We start from the raw sequence: 18,251 nt of genomic DNA, 5'->3' as shown, positions 1-18,251 counted from the left end.
GCCAGAGGCTTTGGAAGTGTCGAGACCGGTTATGATATCGTTTATATCCTCTCGTGTGATAATGATTTCCTGTAGAATTGCTTCAGATTGCAGTGTTTGAGCTGGTGGATCTATTGCTGAAATTTCTACTGTACATATGCTGGAGAAATAGTTATTTAAGATAGTGGCCTTTATGCTTGAATTATACTCGTATGAACCATCGTCGGTTATTAATGGTGGAAAAGTGACAGTCTGGCCTGAATTAGCTATTTTCCACCATCCTTTTCACTTATATTGCCGGCTCGAATTTTTTTGGACATTTTTAGACTGGTGAGAAAGTTTCGCGGATTTAATAGGTGAATTAACTTTATTTTTTTGAGTTTTAAATTGATTTAAATTTAAAAATGACAAGTTTTAAAACGTCTCGATGGTTTAAACAAACGGTCTCTTACTTGAATTTCGTGTTTAATTTGTGGTGTTATCCAGCTTTTGTCTTTGTATTTGACTGTAATTGTTTTGTTAGGAATTGTTCTCTTTGCAGCATGCAATATATTACTCTCAGTTTTTTCGGCAATACTCTCTGGATCGCGGTCACGTGACTCAGGACATCCTTGATTTTGCTCACTAAATTTTATCTCCCGGTCTACTACATAACTAAGTTTCACGCAAAGATAATGACAAAATTGAAACTATACCTGTTACCGTAAAGTCTGCGGGAAAGGAAACCGTTTTGATCTCTGTGCAATTGTGGATCCAGATAAGATGTACCAAGTGTTATTTCTAGAATAGTCAATAGGCCTGACTATTGCAACACTGATCAATGCTTTTTTTCAACAGTGTAATTGTCATTTTTTATTTCCTAAGTGATTTTTACTTCATAACTGACATTTCATTTCAAATATGGATGTTATAGTCCTCGTAAAAGATAACACAGAGTATAAGTGTATGCAATAACACTAGATCTAGAGATAATGGTATTGAGGTAACTATATATAATACATACATGGACACGATCCGTGACTTGCACCACCAAGGTGTAATCGGCCGTCTGTTCTCGATCCAGGGGTCGGGCTGTTACCAGGTAACCCCTGTAACAAGATATATTACATAACTGAGAGTGAACTTATCTCAGCACTGAGTTCCAGATAGTGTAATTGTTTAAAGCATGATTATAATTTCAGCAACTACAATATTTTCTATTTTCAAGATAATTATTTTCGAGATTTTAATGCAAATTTTAATAATGTTTCCTTCCACTATCTGATACTGTCAATGCTACGTACCTTTTAGATAAGGAGAACACACTTCCCATCCAACGTTACCGTCAGATGCTGCAAATACTCCTCTGCTCTTAAAATTCAAATCGTCCGGTCCACGTTTTCCTTAGCTACCTGATACTATAAATACTGCCTACCTGTTAGAGAAGTAGAACGCACTGTTCGCGTTTTCCACAGCTATCTGATACTGTAAATACTGCCTACCTGGTAGACATACAAAACGCACTGCCCATGTTTCCCTCTGTCATTTGATACTGTAAATACTTCCTTCTTGTTAGAGACTGAGAACGCACTACCCCCGTTTTCCTCTGCTATCTGATACTGTAAATACTGTCAACCTGTTCGAAACAGAGAACACACTGCCCACGTTTCCCTCTTCTATCTAATACTGTAAATACTGTCAACCTGTTCGAAATAGAGAAAGCACTGCCCACGTTTCCTTCTGCTATCTGATACTGTAAATACACCCTACGTGGAAGAGATAGAAAACCCACTGAACACGTTTGCCTCTGTTATCTGATACTAAATACTGCCTACCTGTCAGACATAGAGAACACACTGCCCACGTTTCCTTCTGCTATCTGATACTGTAAATACTGTCTACCTGTTAGACATAGAATAAGCACTGCCCACGTTTCCCTCTGCTATCTGATACTGTAATTTCTGCCTACCTGTTAGAGATAGAGAACGCGCTGCCCACGTTTCCTTCTGCTATCTGATACTTTAAATACATGTCCTCGTCTCCGTCTTTATCCAAGGCCTGTCACAGAAAGGACAGTGTTAGCAAGCAGCTGGAGGCAACAAGACAAACACCACATGCATTTACCCACTGGTAATGTTACTTTTAGGAGGTCATTTACGTTTGAGGGTAAAGTGGACCGAATTGTTTTTTTGATGTGAAAGTGAAAGATATCGTAATAAATACACGGAGATGATTGTGTTAAGTTTTTTCTATTAATTTGTTTACGGGTCTGCAATTTAGCAGAAGTTTGTAACTTATGTTTGATTAGGAATATCCCTACGAAATCTGAGATGACTACAATTTGCTCAAATTGTCATAGTTTGTTCCCCTTGAATTTCGCAAAAATCATGACGTCGAAGGTGTCAAGTTTCATACATCTCACCGTCATTGGCGTCACAAAAAATATTAAATTTTTTAAAATTGGAACGACGAGCTCCACCAATGACCTATCGACGTTCTAAAACAAAGAGAAAAGCCATGCCACGCTACATTGGACAATGGTGAACATGCTAAATTACTTTCAAAAAGAAAACTTGCACAGTCTTTTGTAGTAACAAGAATGGACGAATGATAATGACTCCACGCCACATTGGCAATACTTCAGCCATATCGTGGCGAAATATAGTAACAAGAGAAGCCAGTTGCATTTGAAATAAAGTGTTTTAGTCGAGGTGTAGAAGCTTCGAGATGGCAAATGATGCACGACACATGAACACGTGTTACAGGAACTATAACAGTGGCTAAGAAGACGAATTATAGGGAGGTATAACTTTGATCAAGAAGACATGTTATGGAGAGGTATAACGTTGATCGAGTGTCGTCTGCATCTCACCTTCATATCGGCGATCAGAGTGCCTGGCTCTGCCGACTCGCCAATGACGACAGAAGTGGGAACTTTGACAAAGTTCGGCGGGAAATCGTTCGCCTCAACAATACGGATGATCACAGTGGTTGAAGAACTCCTGAAAGAAGTGGAATTATTCGGTATCACTTTGAAATCTTGATGATATTTCTAAGGCATGCTCTAATATAATTATCTCTAAAGAAGAAAACATTTATATTCACATAACGGTATATGGTTTTACATGTAGGTACGTTGATAAAACATTCCAGGTTATAAATGAAAAAGCATGGAACAATATTTTTTATTGTTTTAATGTGTTTGTATATGGAATGTGATGACAACATAACATTTTGGGTAATTCTGGTTCAGTGACAATTTATACTGTTAATTTCAATTTTTACTTAATTCTGTCAATGGTGACAAGCTGCCAATGTTTAAGCATTTATATGTACAGAATAAAAACCTGTTAGAATAAAACTGGCAAGATGTCGGATTTCACTGGTAATATGTGTGGCCATTTGCCAACTATCACACTGTCGTATTGTTACCTTTTATACTGTATAAATAGCACACCGGATAATAGTTGAAATGGTGTACCGGTTACAGCCAACTTACAATCTCTCAGATTTAGACGTGGCCTGGTCTTCGGCGTTTATTCTCAAGGTGTAATAAGGAAACTCTCGGTTTCGTCTCAAATCCCGCAAACTTCGCCCAATGCGGATATTTCCTTTGGCATCCACAACAAACCGGTTTAAATCCTTAATGGAGAATCTGCCAAAACTGTTGGTCACTTGACCTATAGTGTAGGTCACCGTGCCATTTTCCTTAAAGTCAATGTCGGTGGCCTCTACTTTATTGCTGGCCTGAAAACCGAAGACAATTGTTTCGTATGATATTGTTTTGAAAAGTTTCAGTACGTAGAAAGATGTAGATTAAGTAAATAAGTAGATTTATCTTAAGTTCTTTGTTAAAGGAAAAAGTTGTAGGGTCGTCGCTGCTGTACATTCAGTCTTTGTTCTGCAATCTTTTATTTTGTATGGATTAATGGACTTACATGTAAGTTACATGAATACTCTTTTCAAGATTTTACCTAATCATGTTGGGATAGTTATGCTTCTTATTTCACCATCGATAAAACATAAAGTTGTCCAGTCATTCACACATCCGTAGAGAAATCGCAAGAAGACATTAGCAAAGGAAAGCAATGTACCACGCCTATTTGTGATCGATGCTCTTAAAGGCTCAGATCTACGTGTGGGTTGGCTTGAGTTGTTTAGGCGGCCATCTTTGAAAGATTTTCCAAATGTTGTGGTGGTATAGGAGTGTTAAAACCCTTTAAACCTATACGACTAAATTTCTTTTGACTTGTCAGCCACGACTTCATAAAGCATTGCCTCAGCATGTTTTAGGGCGAGAGAAATCTACCATAGGTAACAGAAAACATTGAGTCTTTATTTCACTGGATAAGCTGCCTATAAGCAATCAAATGCAGGATCGCTGGATTCAAATGTCATATTATTGAACATATGACGTGACTCTTCATCGGGATTCTTTATATAGCAAAGTAAGATGGCCATGTGTAAATGATCCTATTTTAGGATGTTGTCCATGTCATGCAGCTCGCATCTTTCTATATACTCACATTGTTTATTGCCATTCCGACAGGGTGATTGTCCTTGACAATGTACTCGTACTTTTCCTGAGTAAACCTCGGTGGGTTGTCGTTGACATCCAATATAGACACTTCTATCTTCGCCAACTGTTTGCTCTCAAATCTGTCCACTGTGTGAGATTCTACAGCCCGCACCTGACAAAGAGTAGACAACAACTGGAAATCTGTCCATAGGCTGCAGATATAGGAATAGAAATTGTGCTTAGGATTAAAAAATATTCGATAAAAGCCTATTCAGCCTACGGTATGTACTCCCATCACTCAAATGGTACCAGTGTCAGGGCCTTCACCACTGAGTTCTCCTTGTTTAGCTGCTGCTTTATGTCAGGAGGTATGTCAGGTACCTGGTGAAGGGTGGAGGTATACTCTAGGCACTAGTTTACCTGGTGAAGAGCAGAGGAATACTCCAGGCACTAGTGTACTTAGTGAAGGGCGGAGGTATACTGCATGTACTAGTGTACCTGATGAAGGGCGGAGGTATACTCCAGACACTAGTGTACCTGGTGAAGGCCAAAGGTATACTCCAGGCACTACCCTCCACCCATAACCTTGACCGTGAAAAAATCTTGAACACTAAGTTAAACAATAATAAAAAAAAATATGGCAATGGCGATCTTTACATGACTGACATGTCCAAACAATATGAAATGAATTTTTTAAAGTCAAATATTGCTCTGATACCCGTACAACTCAGAATCAACCTTAACCAGAGTGATAATTTTCACATGGTTTATCTTTATTATTATTCTGTGACCTAAAGAACTGTAACCCCGGTTTGTTAAAACTGTTTTAAGTCTTAATACCAGATTTAACTTTAAGCCAAGTCTTTAAAATTGTACTTGGACCAAAAATAATTCCATAACAGTCTATTAAAGATGAACTTCAGCTGTCATACTTTGACACTGGACAAATGCAATGGATGCAAGGTTTGGCTAAGGTTTTAAATATAAAATATAACTTAATATCAGTATTAGCTAATGCACTTTCGAACAAATGGAGGTATATCATGCATTGGTTCCTGCTACTATGAACTTCTATACTTGCTCACCGATATCTCCATGGTGCTGTTGGCCTCTCTGTCAATGTACCGGGGCCTCATTACTCTCACCAGACCAGAGTGAGCATCTATTGAGAACGCATGACGAGGATTGTCAACAAGCTCGTATTTCAGTAGTTTGTTCATACCCTGGAAACACATTAAATTTTAAAATTTAACAGTTCCTGTTTAAAAAATTTGCATCAATTTAAATACGACGCATTATATGAAACATTGTTTATCATTTAATTCTGCTTATACAGATTTTTCGCAAAGAAAACATCGCAGATTTACAGTTACAATGCAGAATGAATAAAATGATGAATAAAAGTCATCCTTCAACTTGTTATATATAGTTATAGTTTACATTTACATTGCGAACTTTTCGGTAATCAAAGTAACAATTTTATATTGACCTGAGGAGGAAAAATCAATACAATAAACCAGTTTTACAGGATCAAAAAGGCTTTCTTCTAAAGTAATTACAGTTCCATGTTTTCATCCCTTCATCAGCATTTTTTCAATATTTTATCAAATAATTTAATATTACATCTTTTTTCTCGGTAAACATCTACCATAAATATATATAAACTCCATATTTAAAGAGACAACATTTATCCGTTTGTTCTTATGACTTGGAAACCGGTACTTCTGTGAGTATATAATAACTACATCTTTGAATCGAAATTGATAGTTCCAAAGAGTTTTCGATGCATATAGTTTTAAAAACGAGCTTTGACGTACATAGTCATCGTCCGTGGCCTCAACGGTGAGTAGGATAGCCCCGCGACGGGTGGCGGGATATTCGAGCAGGGAGGTCCGATACAGCAGTCGTCGGAACTGCGGCGAGTGAATGTTCCGATCCTGTACGTGGACAAATAGTCGCGTGGTGGCCGCCTTCCGTGGGTCATCTGTCTGGTACGCCTGAGGAAGACAAGAAAAAAACTCGGTTAATGGACGGATACTTCATTGACTGACTAGTAAATTAGTTTATCGATGTTCTGATTAATTCATTGGCTGATTAATTAGATGATTGATTGATTGATTGGCACTTGGCACGTTCAAGATATTTTCTTTTATATCACGGCGGCCATGTTTATGAGGCCTGACTTAGCCGAACCGATAAGAGATGGATTCGAACACGCAACTTCAAAGGACAAGGGCTTGATCGTCCACGCTTAACAGCGTGCATGTTGTGTAATCATTTTGGCCAGCGATGTACCTCAACTGGTTGATTGACTGATTGTCCTATTGACTGATTGGTTCTTTACTTGATCAAATTTATGGACTGATCATATACAGAGAGTGTGGAATATGACACATATTAACACATTCAAATGTTCCAGGCCATTCATGTCAAGAAATGATCTCATAGTAAACTAAATTTTTCTCGCTATTTCATTACAGCTGCATGTTAAACACAAAACAGGACGGCTGGTGTAACGCTCAGCTGTGTTTGGACTTTGGAACACGGAAATTCATGGATTGATTCATGAAGCTGCGTCATTTCTTTGTTCTTAAAAGAGGAAGCTTTTAGAGAATTTCCTTCATGACTTTCCATGGGAAACATTATCCATAGGCTTTTTTTAGTTTATAATACGCACTTCACCTGGACTGTGAATGTGAAGTTGTGGAAGCCTTTTCTCTCCAATCTGCGACTTGCTCTGGACGTAGATCTGGGTACGGACTCGCTCTGACACAGCCGACCTGTGTCGCTATCCACGTAGAAGAAGGTAGACCAATACCTGTAGTCTCCAGGGTCCCCTGAAACCCAGATCATCAGAAATAAACGCTTATATAGTTTACAAGTTTATTTGATTGAGAAGCTGGTTTAGAAAATTTAGTCTTTGACGTTAATAAAAATCGTATAGGAAATAGGTATTGTGAGTACCTGTTGAACGGTCCTCGCTGAACCAGTTGAATCCAACTCTTGCTGATGCTGATGTGTTTTACATAATGAGGATTGTTTTTAAATTCTGTTTGATTGTGGGGGGGGGGAGGGGGTTTACGATTGGCATTCTAGTGTCGCACTTGGCGTTGGATTGAATCGTGTGAACAAAAGTGTTTAAAACTCGTGTATTTCATTGTTCTTCCGAAGAAAATGTGTTACTGACATGAGTTTATAGTGGATCAGTTTTTTCTTGTGGTAATTAAGTACAACTGATATGTACATTCAATACAATCCGAACCACACAAAACAACACTTCACTTCGATATTTGTATTACTTTAGTGAATATGTTACTTTTACTTTTTTCTGGTAAGTTGTACGAAGTTACCTGAAATGATCGTGTAATTGATTGGCGACTTCTTGACAGGGTCCTGGTCCGTGGCGAATAATGGCGGGACCGTCACCTGACACTCCACTTCCTGTGACATAAAAGTCACAAGTTAGCTTCAGCATTCGATGGTTGTATTTGTGGCATATATTTTGATTTCTTCTCTGAGCTGTATTAGCTTGTAACGTGAATTTTCCTGACCATAAAACAGCAGCAACTTTTGGTATGCAAAAAGTTTTGACTATAGTGTTGGACAACAATTACACAAACAAATGAGGTGCAGCTTGTAAAATCAATCGATCTGATGGTGATTCACACATTTTTGTAACAAAAATACAGTTACCTCGAAACAGATGTTAACCAATCGTCATCCATAAAAATGGGTGTTAAGGGTCAGAAATCGCAAGATCGATTTCCAGCGTTCAGTACAAAGCACTAAAGAACTAGAAATGTATAAACATGAGAAATTTTCAAGAATTCATCTGGAGAGAAATCTGTGGTTCAGTCTTCTGGATAACAATGACTTCTGATCTGTGGTTCAGTCTTCCGGATAACAATGGAGAAAAACAGATAATAGTTTGAATTGATGGCTGACTGAATATTCTCTTTATTCCTCTCACCATGATGGGTTTCTCCCCGATGACGGTGGCTGTGTAGTCGTCGTACTGGAAGGCGGGGCCCTGGTCGTCGCTGTCCTCCAGTAACACGGTCAATACACTCTGATTCTTTAGAGGCGGAAAACCACCGTCCTGAACAGAGACACAACGATCAGCAATGAAGCCACCTTCACAAAAGGTATTACAACTAGTTCGACCCAGTTACAGATTAGTTGGCTTAAATGAGTTTTCCAATAAAATATCTCAGCACATATCTCATGCTGTTTTTATGAGCCGATGTTGCGTGATCATGTGATCTTACGTCTGCCATGCACACTTAAGACGAATACTGTGATTGGTCAAAATCGGGCCTTCGGTATGTGACACTTCATTGGTAGAAATGTAAAACATGTAATTGATCTGAATTCGCATATACACCAAAAAATGCTAGTCACTGCTGAAGGGACGACCTTTGGTGCAGCGAATAAGCAGTATAGCCGACTTACTCAGGATAGTTGTTCAGAAGTGTGGCATTCTATAATCATGCCATTAATTTCATCTGTAACTAAAGCGATGAATATTCGTTTAGAATAAAAGTGATATACTGTTGGTCAACACGGCCCCTGAACTCACAATTTAGTTATACTTGGTGTCGTTCTAAAACGCTACATGGTATAAGAACAGTTTTGAGCAATATGTTATGGTAAATGTAGATATAATTGATTCACACCTAAACACACCTATTCACCTATATGGAATTTATTCACACCTGTAATGTTGCAATTTGTCATCAAACTAAGACAATACTTAGAGAGAGGACGGTATAGTTAGATCACATCCCGAATACAAAACGACTCTATTTTTAAGCAAGTTGTACTGTCTAGGATTACTCACAATAACTTCTATCAGCAGATTGTACTGTCTAGGATTATTCGCGATGACTTCTATCAGGAGATTGTACTGTCTAGGACTACTCACAATGATTTCTATCAGGAAGTTGTACTGTCTACGATTACTCACAATGACTTCTATCAGCAGATTGTACTGTCTAGGATTACTCACAATACCTTCTATCAGGAGGTTGTACAGTCTAGGATTACTCACAAAAACTTCTTTCAGGATGTTGTACTATCTATTGATTACTCACAATGACTTCTATCAGCAGACTGTACTGTCTAGGATTACTCACGATGACTTCTATCAGGAGGTTGTACTGCCTAAGATTACTCACAATGACTTCTATCACCAGATTGTACTGTCTAGGATTACTCACGATGACTTCTATCAGCAGACTGTACTGTCTAGGATTATTCACGATGACTTCTATCAGCAGACTGTACTGTCTAGGATTACTCACAATGACTTCTATCACCAGGTTGTACTGTCTAGGATTACTCACAATGACTTCTATCAGCAGATTGTACAGTCTACGATTACTCACGATGACTTCTATCAGGAGGTTGTACTGTCTAGGATTACTCACAATGAATTCTATCAGGAGGTTGTACTGCCTAAGATTACTCACGATGACTTCTATTAGAAGGTTGTACAGTCTAGGATTACTCACAATGACTCCTATCAGGAGGTTGTACTGTCTAGGATTACTCACAATGACTTCTATCAGCAGACTGTACTGTCGAGGATTACTCACAACGACTTCTATCACCAGGTTGTACTGTCTAGGATTACTCACGATGACTTCTATCAGGAGGTTGTACTGTCTAGGATTACTCACGATGACTTCTACCAGGAGGTTGTACTGTCTAGGATTATTCACGATGACTTCTATCAGCAGACTGTACTGTCTAGGATTATTCGCGATGACTTCTATCAGGAGGTTGTACTGTCTAGGATTACTCACAATGACTTCTTTCAGCAAACTGTACTGTCTGGGATTACTCACAATGACTTCTATCAGCAGACTGTACTGTCTAGGATTACTCACGATGACTTCTATCAGCAGACTGTACTGTCTAGGATTATTCACGATGACTTCTATCAGGAGGTTGTACTGTCTAGGATTACTCACAATGACTTCTGTCAGCAAACTGTACTGTCTGGGATTACTCACAATGACTTCTATCAGGAGGTTGTACTGTCTAGGATTACTCACGATGACTTCTATCAGGAGGTTGTACAGTCTAGGATTACTCACGATGACTTCTATCAGGAGGTTGTACTGTCTAGGATTACTCACAACGACTTCTATCAGCAGACTGTACTGTCTAGGATTATTCACAATACCTTCTATCAGGAGGTTGTACAGTCTAGGATTACTCACAAAAACTTCTTTCAGGATGTTGTACTATCTATTGATTACTCACAATGACTTCTATCAGCAAACTGTACTGTCTAGGATTACTCACAATGACTTCTATCAGGAGGTTGTACTGTCTAGGATTACTCACAATGACTTCTATCAGGAGGTTGTACTGTCTAGGATTACTCACGATGACTTCTATCAGGAGGTTGTACAGTCTAGGATTACTCACAACGACTTCTATCAGCAGACTGTACTGTCTAGGATTACTCACAATACCTTCTATCAGGAGGTTGTACAGTCTAGGATTACTAACAAAAACTTCTTTCAGGATATTGTACTATCTATTGATTACTCACAATGACTTCTATCAGCAGACTGTACTGTCTAGGATTACTCACAATGACTTCTATCACCAGGTTGTACTGTCTGGGACCTTTGTCATAGTCCACCCCTCCGTTTATGATCACGTTACCCTGTCTGTCCACGGAGAACTTCTGCGAGGCGTGTTCATCTGTCCCCACCGCTGTCACATTCTGTAAGCGGCCAGATTGACTGATTGATTGATTGGTGTATTCATTAAATTAACACAGTCCTCTGGTATATTTCACTGAAACGACGGCGATCAGGAATTCAAGATGAAGCTTAATATATAAAATAATTTATGCTTTATCCCTCATAAGGCTTGTTTTATCGAATATACAACGACATAAATTAGTGCGGCTTCCACTGAAGGTCTCAATACATTTGAATGACGTTGCTCTTGTTTAATAGATTTTTTTCTGCACAGCCTAGTCATAGTATGATTTCCACTGCAGCTGCTTACCACAAGCCTGTACCATTTCCGTTTGAACACATCGTCCACATCATACGGATCGTCACCTACGGCTTTGTAAATTATCCGCTGATGAGGCACAGCCTGCAATTACAAATACGCTTAATTATTTTGTTGCCATGGCTGAAAAACACATTGACTATATTGCTAATCGACTTAAAAGTCAGAATGAAACTTTAAAGAAGATGTATTCAGTGGACTTCAATCTAGCCACAATAAACACTGTTCAGCTTTTAAACTACCACCAATATTGTAACATTTTGTGCAACGTGTGACTTTTATGAAAATTATAAAGAAATGGAATAACTACCGGTGTCTAGTTTGTATAATTAAAACGCTACACAGAAATATTTTACAATGGAGAATGGAAGAGTTACATCCCCTTGAATGAGAAACACATTCCAAAGGGCTGTGTTGTATGTGATACAATTAATACGTACATGTTTGACGTCCTTGATTAAGACGTACATACTTGACATGCTTGATTAAGACATACATGCTTGACATGCTTGATTAAGACATATATGTTTGACATGGTAAATTAAGACGTACATGCTTGATGCTTACCTCTTCGGTGGTAACTGTTCCTGGTAAGTTAACAAAAACTGGAGGATCATTGACATCCCTGACGGTAATCATAAAAGAAGGGGAGAATTTGATCTCTAGCTGCAAGAAGAGATCAAAGGAAATCGATGAATCAGACGAAAACAAAGAGATCTGATAAAGATCAGTTTTTCTATGATTGCGAAACAAAAACATTTATTAGTATCTAAATTATCTATAGACCTTTTGAACCATCGTTATAGTATGGGGCTGAATAGGTCCGTTTTTTTTTATCTCATATAGGCATCAGCTGTGATGTTTCTTTACTCATTCATATGTGTGTCATATGAAGGATGGGAGTTGGTCAATGGATTATTAGACACCTGGGCCCAGTTTCACAAAGATAGGGATCGCTCATATAGGACAACGACACGGTAATAGTGACGTACAAAATATCGTTTGAGAAATGTAAGATAAATACAATGACGTACCCCGCTTTGTGAAACTGGGCCCAGATACCAACAGATTATTGTCCCAGTTACTCATGGGTGATAAAAAAACGAGTAAATACGAAGAATAACGAACATAAATAATAAAACACAGTAAAAATAGGACAGTAAATTCACTGTTTTGTAAAAATAATATATGTAAAATCGATATACATATTGATCATTGATCAAGATAGCAGTAAGCCATGGATATGCTAAAGTAAAAGCAGTAGAAATTGAACATAAGCTGAACGTTTTTACCAAGTACCTTATACAGCTGCATGGTTTCTACGCACGACGTGTTCAGCTGGAGCGTTTGTCCCTGTGGAAAACAGTACAATCAACCTTAAATTATTACAGTTGTTCTGGATTCAACACATATTATCGAAGAAAATAAAAAATATCAACCAATAACTTCAACAGAGGAACGTATAGGAATACACTGATAGAAATAATATACAGTATGTTTCATGTTTTTTTAAGACTGAGTAAATATTGTACACAGTACTATACATTTGCCATATACAAAGTATTATACATTTACCATGTACAAAGTATTATACATTCACCATGTACACAGTATTATACATTCAACATGTACACAGTATTATACATTCAACATGTACACAGACACCGTATCCACTGTGCAAAAGATGATTGCACCATCTATGGTAGATATTTCTGGTGTAGCTAACACCCGCCTCTTACCAGGTATACGTGACCAACCTCCTGACTGCAGACACGGACAAACTAATCAGACCTGTGGGTGGAGCAAACTGGGTGTAATAACGGCATCTTGTTGGCTATACCTGATCAACCTCCCTACGTTTGAACAACACCTCGATTAGAACCTAAGACCTGTTTATTCTTGGGCTCGTGAATTTCAGGCGAAAGCTATTTTAGTTATCTTTTCCTACATAGATTAGCGACGTGCGGTTTTATGCAGTATAGACATGGCAGTTCTGATTAACATACCCGCAGTGATAGTAATGGTTGCTTCACACTCAGCTCCAGTTTGGAAGTGTCGAAGTCGAAAAAACGGAGGGGTCCACCTGTGACCCTCATGTGGGCGGTTATGGTAGGCTTCTCGAAAGTTCTGAGGATGGTGCCTGTTGGTAAAAAATATCTCCTTTCTGATTACATACAAAGAAGATAAAATTAACATAAGCATCTAAAGCAAGGGTTTAAAGGTGGAGAAAACGTAGAAAAACACTAAAAATTCAGAAAAAAGAGTGCGAAAAGTTAGTTGAAAATGTGGTCTTCAATATTTTTTCCGACATTTCTTTAAAGAGAAAAAGACAGTTGAAAATAATGGCAGCAAATGATGAGAGGAGGAAAGAAAGATGAGATATAAAACTATACAGGACTAACAAGGACAGAGGCCTAACGTTGAAAAGGTTGAAAAGCAGGAGGATGATTTTAGAACTTATTGAATGAGATCATCAAATATTAGAGTGTCCGTTTAAATTAAATTTCTTCAACAACCAGATTAGAAATCAGGAAACTGCACTTTGTGCAGACTTTTTCGATTCACTAGTTGCCCACCTGATTTTTTTTTAACCAGTCTGTAAAATCAGTCATACTTGCCACAAAAATTGCCACTTGCTTTTGAATAATTACGAGGAAATGAGTTCTTTGAGTCGAAAAGAAAGCTTATGGAGTTTAACATTATGAATTAGAAAAAGTGTTCTAACTTCATTTTGTTTGCAAGAATGTGAACTTTTTACAATGTATCCAAGTGTAGGTCTTGTGCTTTTACGTGTCATTGACTAAAGGCACAGTTTGAGAGTATGACTGATTTTACAGATAGCTGAATATAGGCGACTGGCTAAAAAAACCCGACTGTAGCTGAATTACTGAGGAATAGCTATGTACGTTACCCACCAACGGCAGCATTTTCCAGTACGGACACTTCCAACGGCGTCTTTTTTTGAGAGTTAGCAAAAAACTGATGACAAACTGGAAAGGAAAATGATGCCTATATAAAGTTAGGGTTATATATATATATATATATATATATATATATATATATATATATATATATATATATATATATATATATATATATATATATATATATATATATATATATATATATATATATATATATATATATATATATATATATATATCTTAGCCTTCATTGGGGACCTCAGCACAATGACACATGTGCCTCTCACCTATACGATCGCCGGCCCTGCCCGATAAAGTTACAGCCTGTATCCCATGATATAGTTACAGCCCGCATCCCCATCATGTATACATCCTGTATTACAACGTTTTAATTACTGCGTGCACAGGATTTATTCATAGCACGCATCGGCATGATGTGGATCTTTAAAACCACTAAAGCCGAAGGAATAGTTCCCAGACTAAGAAATCCTTTTCCTCAATCTCATCAAACGTCTTGATATAACTTAACTTTAGACACTAATACATATATTCGAACGTTATTTCACAGGTATTGACAATAATTGACACCTGAAATTATAATGCACCTGAAGTTATCTCTTGACTATAATGATCATTATCTGTTGTTAACCAAAATTATGGACAACATACCGTAATTTATCACAGAATTGTAAGAATCTTTTACCGAAGTTTGAAATAATGCGCCATGCGATATGGGGGAAAAGTGCTGGGTTTCTTTTGTCTTGATTCAGAGCCTTAGAACATCCTGAATGACGGCTGGCAATGTCGAACGGAAACGTGGTTAGTTATAATTTTAGAGCCACGTGGTTCGATATATTCATAATATTACATTTATCAGTCTTGATGAATACTTACAGGGTCGGTGAAACACCACACCATTGCCACTGAACTGTCCCTGGATCAAGTGGAAACACCATATCCATGAAAATAATACAGATATTAATAACATGGACATATCTTTGGTGTCCATCGTCTATGCAACCAAATGTGAGACAAAGCAAAAACCGGCATCTAGGCAGGCAGTGAAGCCATTGTCGTGAGTAGCGAGATTCTGCGGGATTCTGAAGAAAGGATGGTGAGATTATGGGTTTGGGTCTTCCTGTTTATCGCGACACTAGTCCCTTGATACAACAGTTAGATCTACGCACCACTTAGCATTACACTATGTATGTCCTCTCTACCATGTTCTTTAATATAATACATTTTATCCGGGATTGCTGGAAAGCGACTCCCATATCCGGATCTACTTGAGGAGAGAAACCAAGCCAAACCCAAGACCCTTCCTATACACAGTTACATACAGAATGTTTACATTGATGATAGCAAGTTCTGTAGTTTGGAGGCGTACTTTTAATGCTTTACCGGCATGGGTAAAAGAATCTTTTTAACGTTGAGAGAACCATCTATCTAATTAAGTGCCGATGTATTTTAAGTGAGTGTTTCCAACAGATGATGCCTTTGCTATTTCTTACAGTTTATACATAAAAATATTACACTAGGATGTAAAAAATTCAAGAAGAAAGACAAAACGACCACAATTTCTTTATTATCATGGGCAATTGTATGTAACCTTTCAATTCCATCGCCATTTAATTTTTCATGCGTGTTTAACGGTATTTTGCAACGTACCTAACAGAAAATTACAGCCGTTTCAGGTTGTTACCGTCTCATAACACTTGACCGATATGTGAAATACCAGTCACTTACACGTGACGAGGAAGAAGACAACTCCATGCACTTATAGCGTGGCCAATGTCCTGAGGAATGCCTTATAGTTCATACAACACTCGTCCTGCCATTGTCACGACCTAGACAGATTCTGAGATGTGTCTAGTGTACATGTCTGCCACCGTGTACATTTATACCGTCTTTATCGCTACTAGTGGCAATTAACTGAGAGGCAAACAATTGAAATGGACTGAGATTTGACATGCATCGAGATATCAACTCTCATGTTATTATATGCTACTATGACTTAATGTGGCACCGACGCCTTGGTCTGGAGCAGTGTTCGGTGACACTGACGCTCATGCAGGCTGGAAATTAAATTTAAGTATGAGCCTTGAAACTGTCACGACACATACAATTGCTACACAGGGAATGACGCCACCTGGAATTGATCCTTGAACCTCGTGCTAAGATGCAACATGAGCTGAAGCGGAGGGAACCTAAAAAAAATTCTTCCATCAATAAAACTGACCGTTATCGCTTAAGTGAAATATTTTGAGTTCCGCCAGCGTTCAACACTAATCAATCAACACTTAAAACAATAAATGAATAAATAAATAAGTAATTGAAATATATGCAAGAAGTAGATCGGCTTTAGGAGCATGTAAAGGCAAGGTGAAGATGGTTCTGATTATGGTACAGACACGTATATCCGCTCTTCACAATATCACAAAAAAGTTTCACCACACAATTATGCATTCTGAACATTTGTGCTATTTAAAGTTCCTATGAAACTGAGGTTTCAGACTTATATTTACGTTCCTAGGATCAAAGCTCGAGAATATTCTCTTCATCGTCTTAAGTGTTTGTTATATGATTCCATTTTTTGTTGAAAGTTACACAGCTGAAGTTTCTAAGGATGTAAAATAAAAGACCTAGCATGGAGAGCACAGCCAGAGTCCTTTGAAAGTTAATTTCTGTTAGCTTGATATTTCTGGAACAGTTAAGATTCTACGTGGGATATCTTCTCTGCAGAAACACGTCATGGATAGTAGACAACAACTGATGTATTAGGACCATATAAAATACATAACACAAAACCCACAAGGAGTCCGCGAGAGCTGGATTCGAACATTCAACCTTATTGGTGAAACACTATTTAGTATTATCTCAAAGCGCCCTTTCACCTAAAACAACATTCTCAATTTTCGGGGTTTTCAGGTCTAAAGAGACTATTGTTCTCTTGCACTGAATGAGTATACCGCCTTACCAGATTGCCTACAAAATCTCATCGCAAAGACAGGAATTTACAATAGACTATACAGCTTAGAATCCTTTAAATGGGAAAGAAAAAGCTACAATTGCATTCAATCGTAAATTACGTCCGCCATGGCATGGATGGCTGCCAGATCTGATAATATTGTCATGACAAGCACTTAGAGCAGGCCATATAACATAATCCACCTAAATAAACGGTAATTGTGCATACATGTATATGAATACCACTTGTACACTTCTACAGGATGACAGAAGATCTTATCTGGATTTATATACGCACATAACATTTAGCCCAATCCCCTTAGATAAGATATGTATTGCTAACAGCTTATAACCCTAAGTAAAGTTTTAATTGCCGGTCGAGTTTGTCATGACGACTTCTGGGTGGTTTTAGTGGACTTGTTAACGTTCAAAACACTACAATGCCAGACAACGTGTCCACATGCATACATATAAGCTGACTGGTTATCTCAGGTGTCAGTGTCAGTACTTACGGGTTTACTACCGAGACCCGGCCATTGTCCAGAGAGCGTGACTAAGTGACTTGAACACACCTTTATATACCAGATCAATTGTACATATCGGCTGTTTAACTGTCAATAAATATTACTTATGGGCGAGATTTTTATGCCCAAAAGACAGTGATTAAATACACTTATCTGTGTAAAATAAAACCGGGATTGGTCTATGCCCGTAACAATTGAGTGTTTTGAAAATTGTCGTAAAATTGCGCTGTAAAGTGCAAAGTATTACACTGGTCATCTAGTTAGGTTTTGACTTCGTGATGATGGCTTTGTGTTAAAAGTAAAAAGCAAAAGCGGCAA

The 18,251-nt window shown here is 38.0% G+C and overlaps 1 protein-coding gene across 1 annotated transcript in view; it reads right to left on the bottom strand.

Moving 5' to 3' along the window:
- Positions 1-15,578, bottom strand: part of LOC135482397 (protocadherin Fat 4-like) — a 64,142-nt gene extending 48,564 nt beyond the window's left edge. The window contains exons 1-17 of the mRNA XM_064762365.1: positions 15,337-15,578; positions 14,434-14,508; positions 13,525-13,658; positions 12,818-12,871; positions 12,086-12,184; positions 11,510-11,602; positions 11,085-11,219; positions 8,448-8,576; positions 7,828-7,918; positions 7,160-7,314; positions 6,295-6,474; positions 5,563-5,700; positions 4,485-4,649; positions 3,458-3,705; positions 2,831-2,960; positions 1,928-2,016; positions 983-1,067 (exon numbers count right to left, since the gene is read on the bottom strand). Of these exons, the coding sequence (XP_064618435.1) occupies positions 983-1,067; positions 1,928-2,016; positions 2,831-2,960; positions 3,458-3,705; positions 4,485-4,649; positions 5,563-5,700; positions 6,295-6,474; positions 7,160-7,314; positions 7,828-7,918; positions 8,448-8,576; positions 11,085-11,219; positions 11,510-11,602; positions 12,086-12,184; positions 12,818-12,871; positions 13,525-13,658; positions 14,434-14,508; positions 15,337-15,451 (2,115 nt within the window). The 5' untranslated portion in view covers positions 15,452-15,578. The remainder of the gene's footprint in view (positions 1-982; positions 1,068-1,927; positions 2,017-2,830; positions 2,961-3,457; positions 3,706-4,484; positions 4,650-5,562; positions 5,701-6,294; positions 6,475-7,159; positions 7,315-7,827; positions 7,919-8,447; positions 8,577-11,084; positions 11,220-11,509; positions 11,603-12,085; positions 12,185-12,817; positions 12,872-13,524; positions 13,659-14,433; positions 14,509-15,336) is intronic.
- Between the last annotated feature and the right edge of the window lie 2,673 nt (positions 15,579-18,251).

Source organism: Liolophura sinensis, chromosome 1 (genome assembly GCF_032854445.1).
Source record: "Liolophura sinensis isolate JHLJ2023 chromosome 1, CUHK_Ljap_v2, whole genome shotgun sequence".
NCBI lineage: Eukaryota > Metazoa > Mollusca > Polyplacophora > Chitonida > Chitonidae > Liolophura > Liolophura sinensis.
The sequence above is the reverse complement of the archived record's forward strand: the minus strand, read 5'-3'. Positions and strand labels throughout refer to the sequence as shown.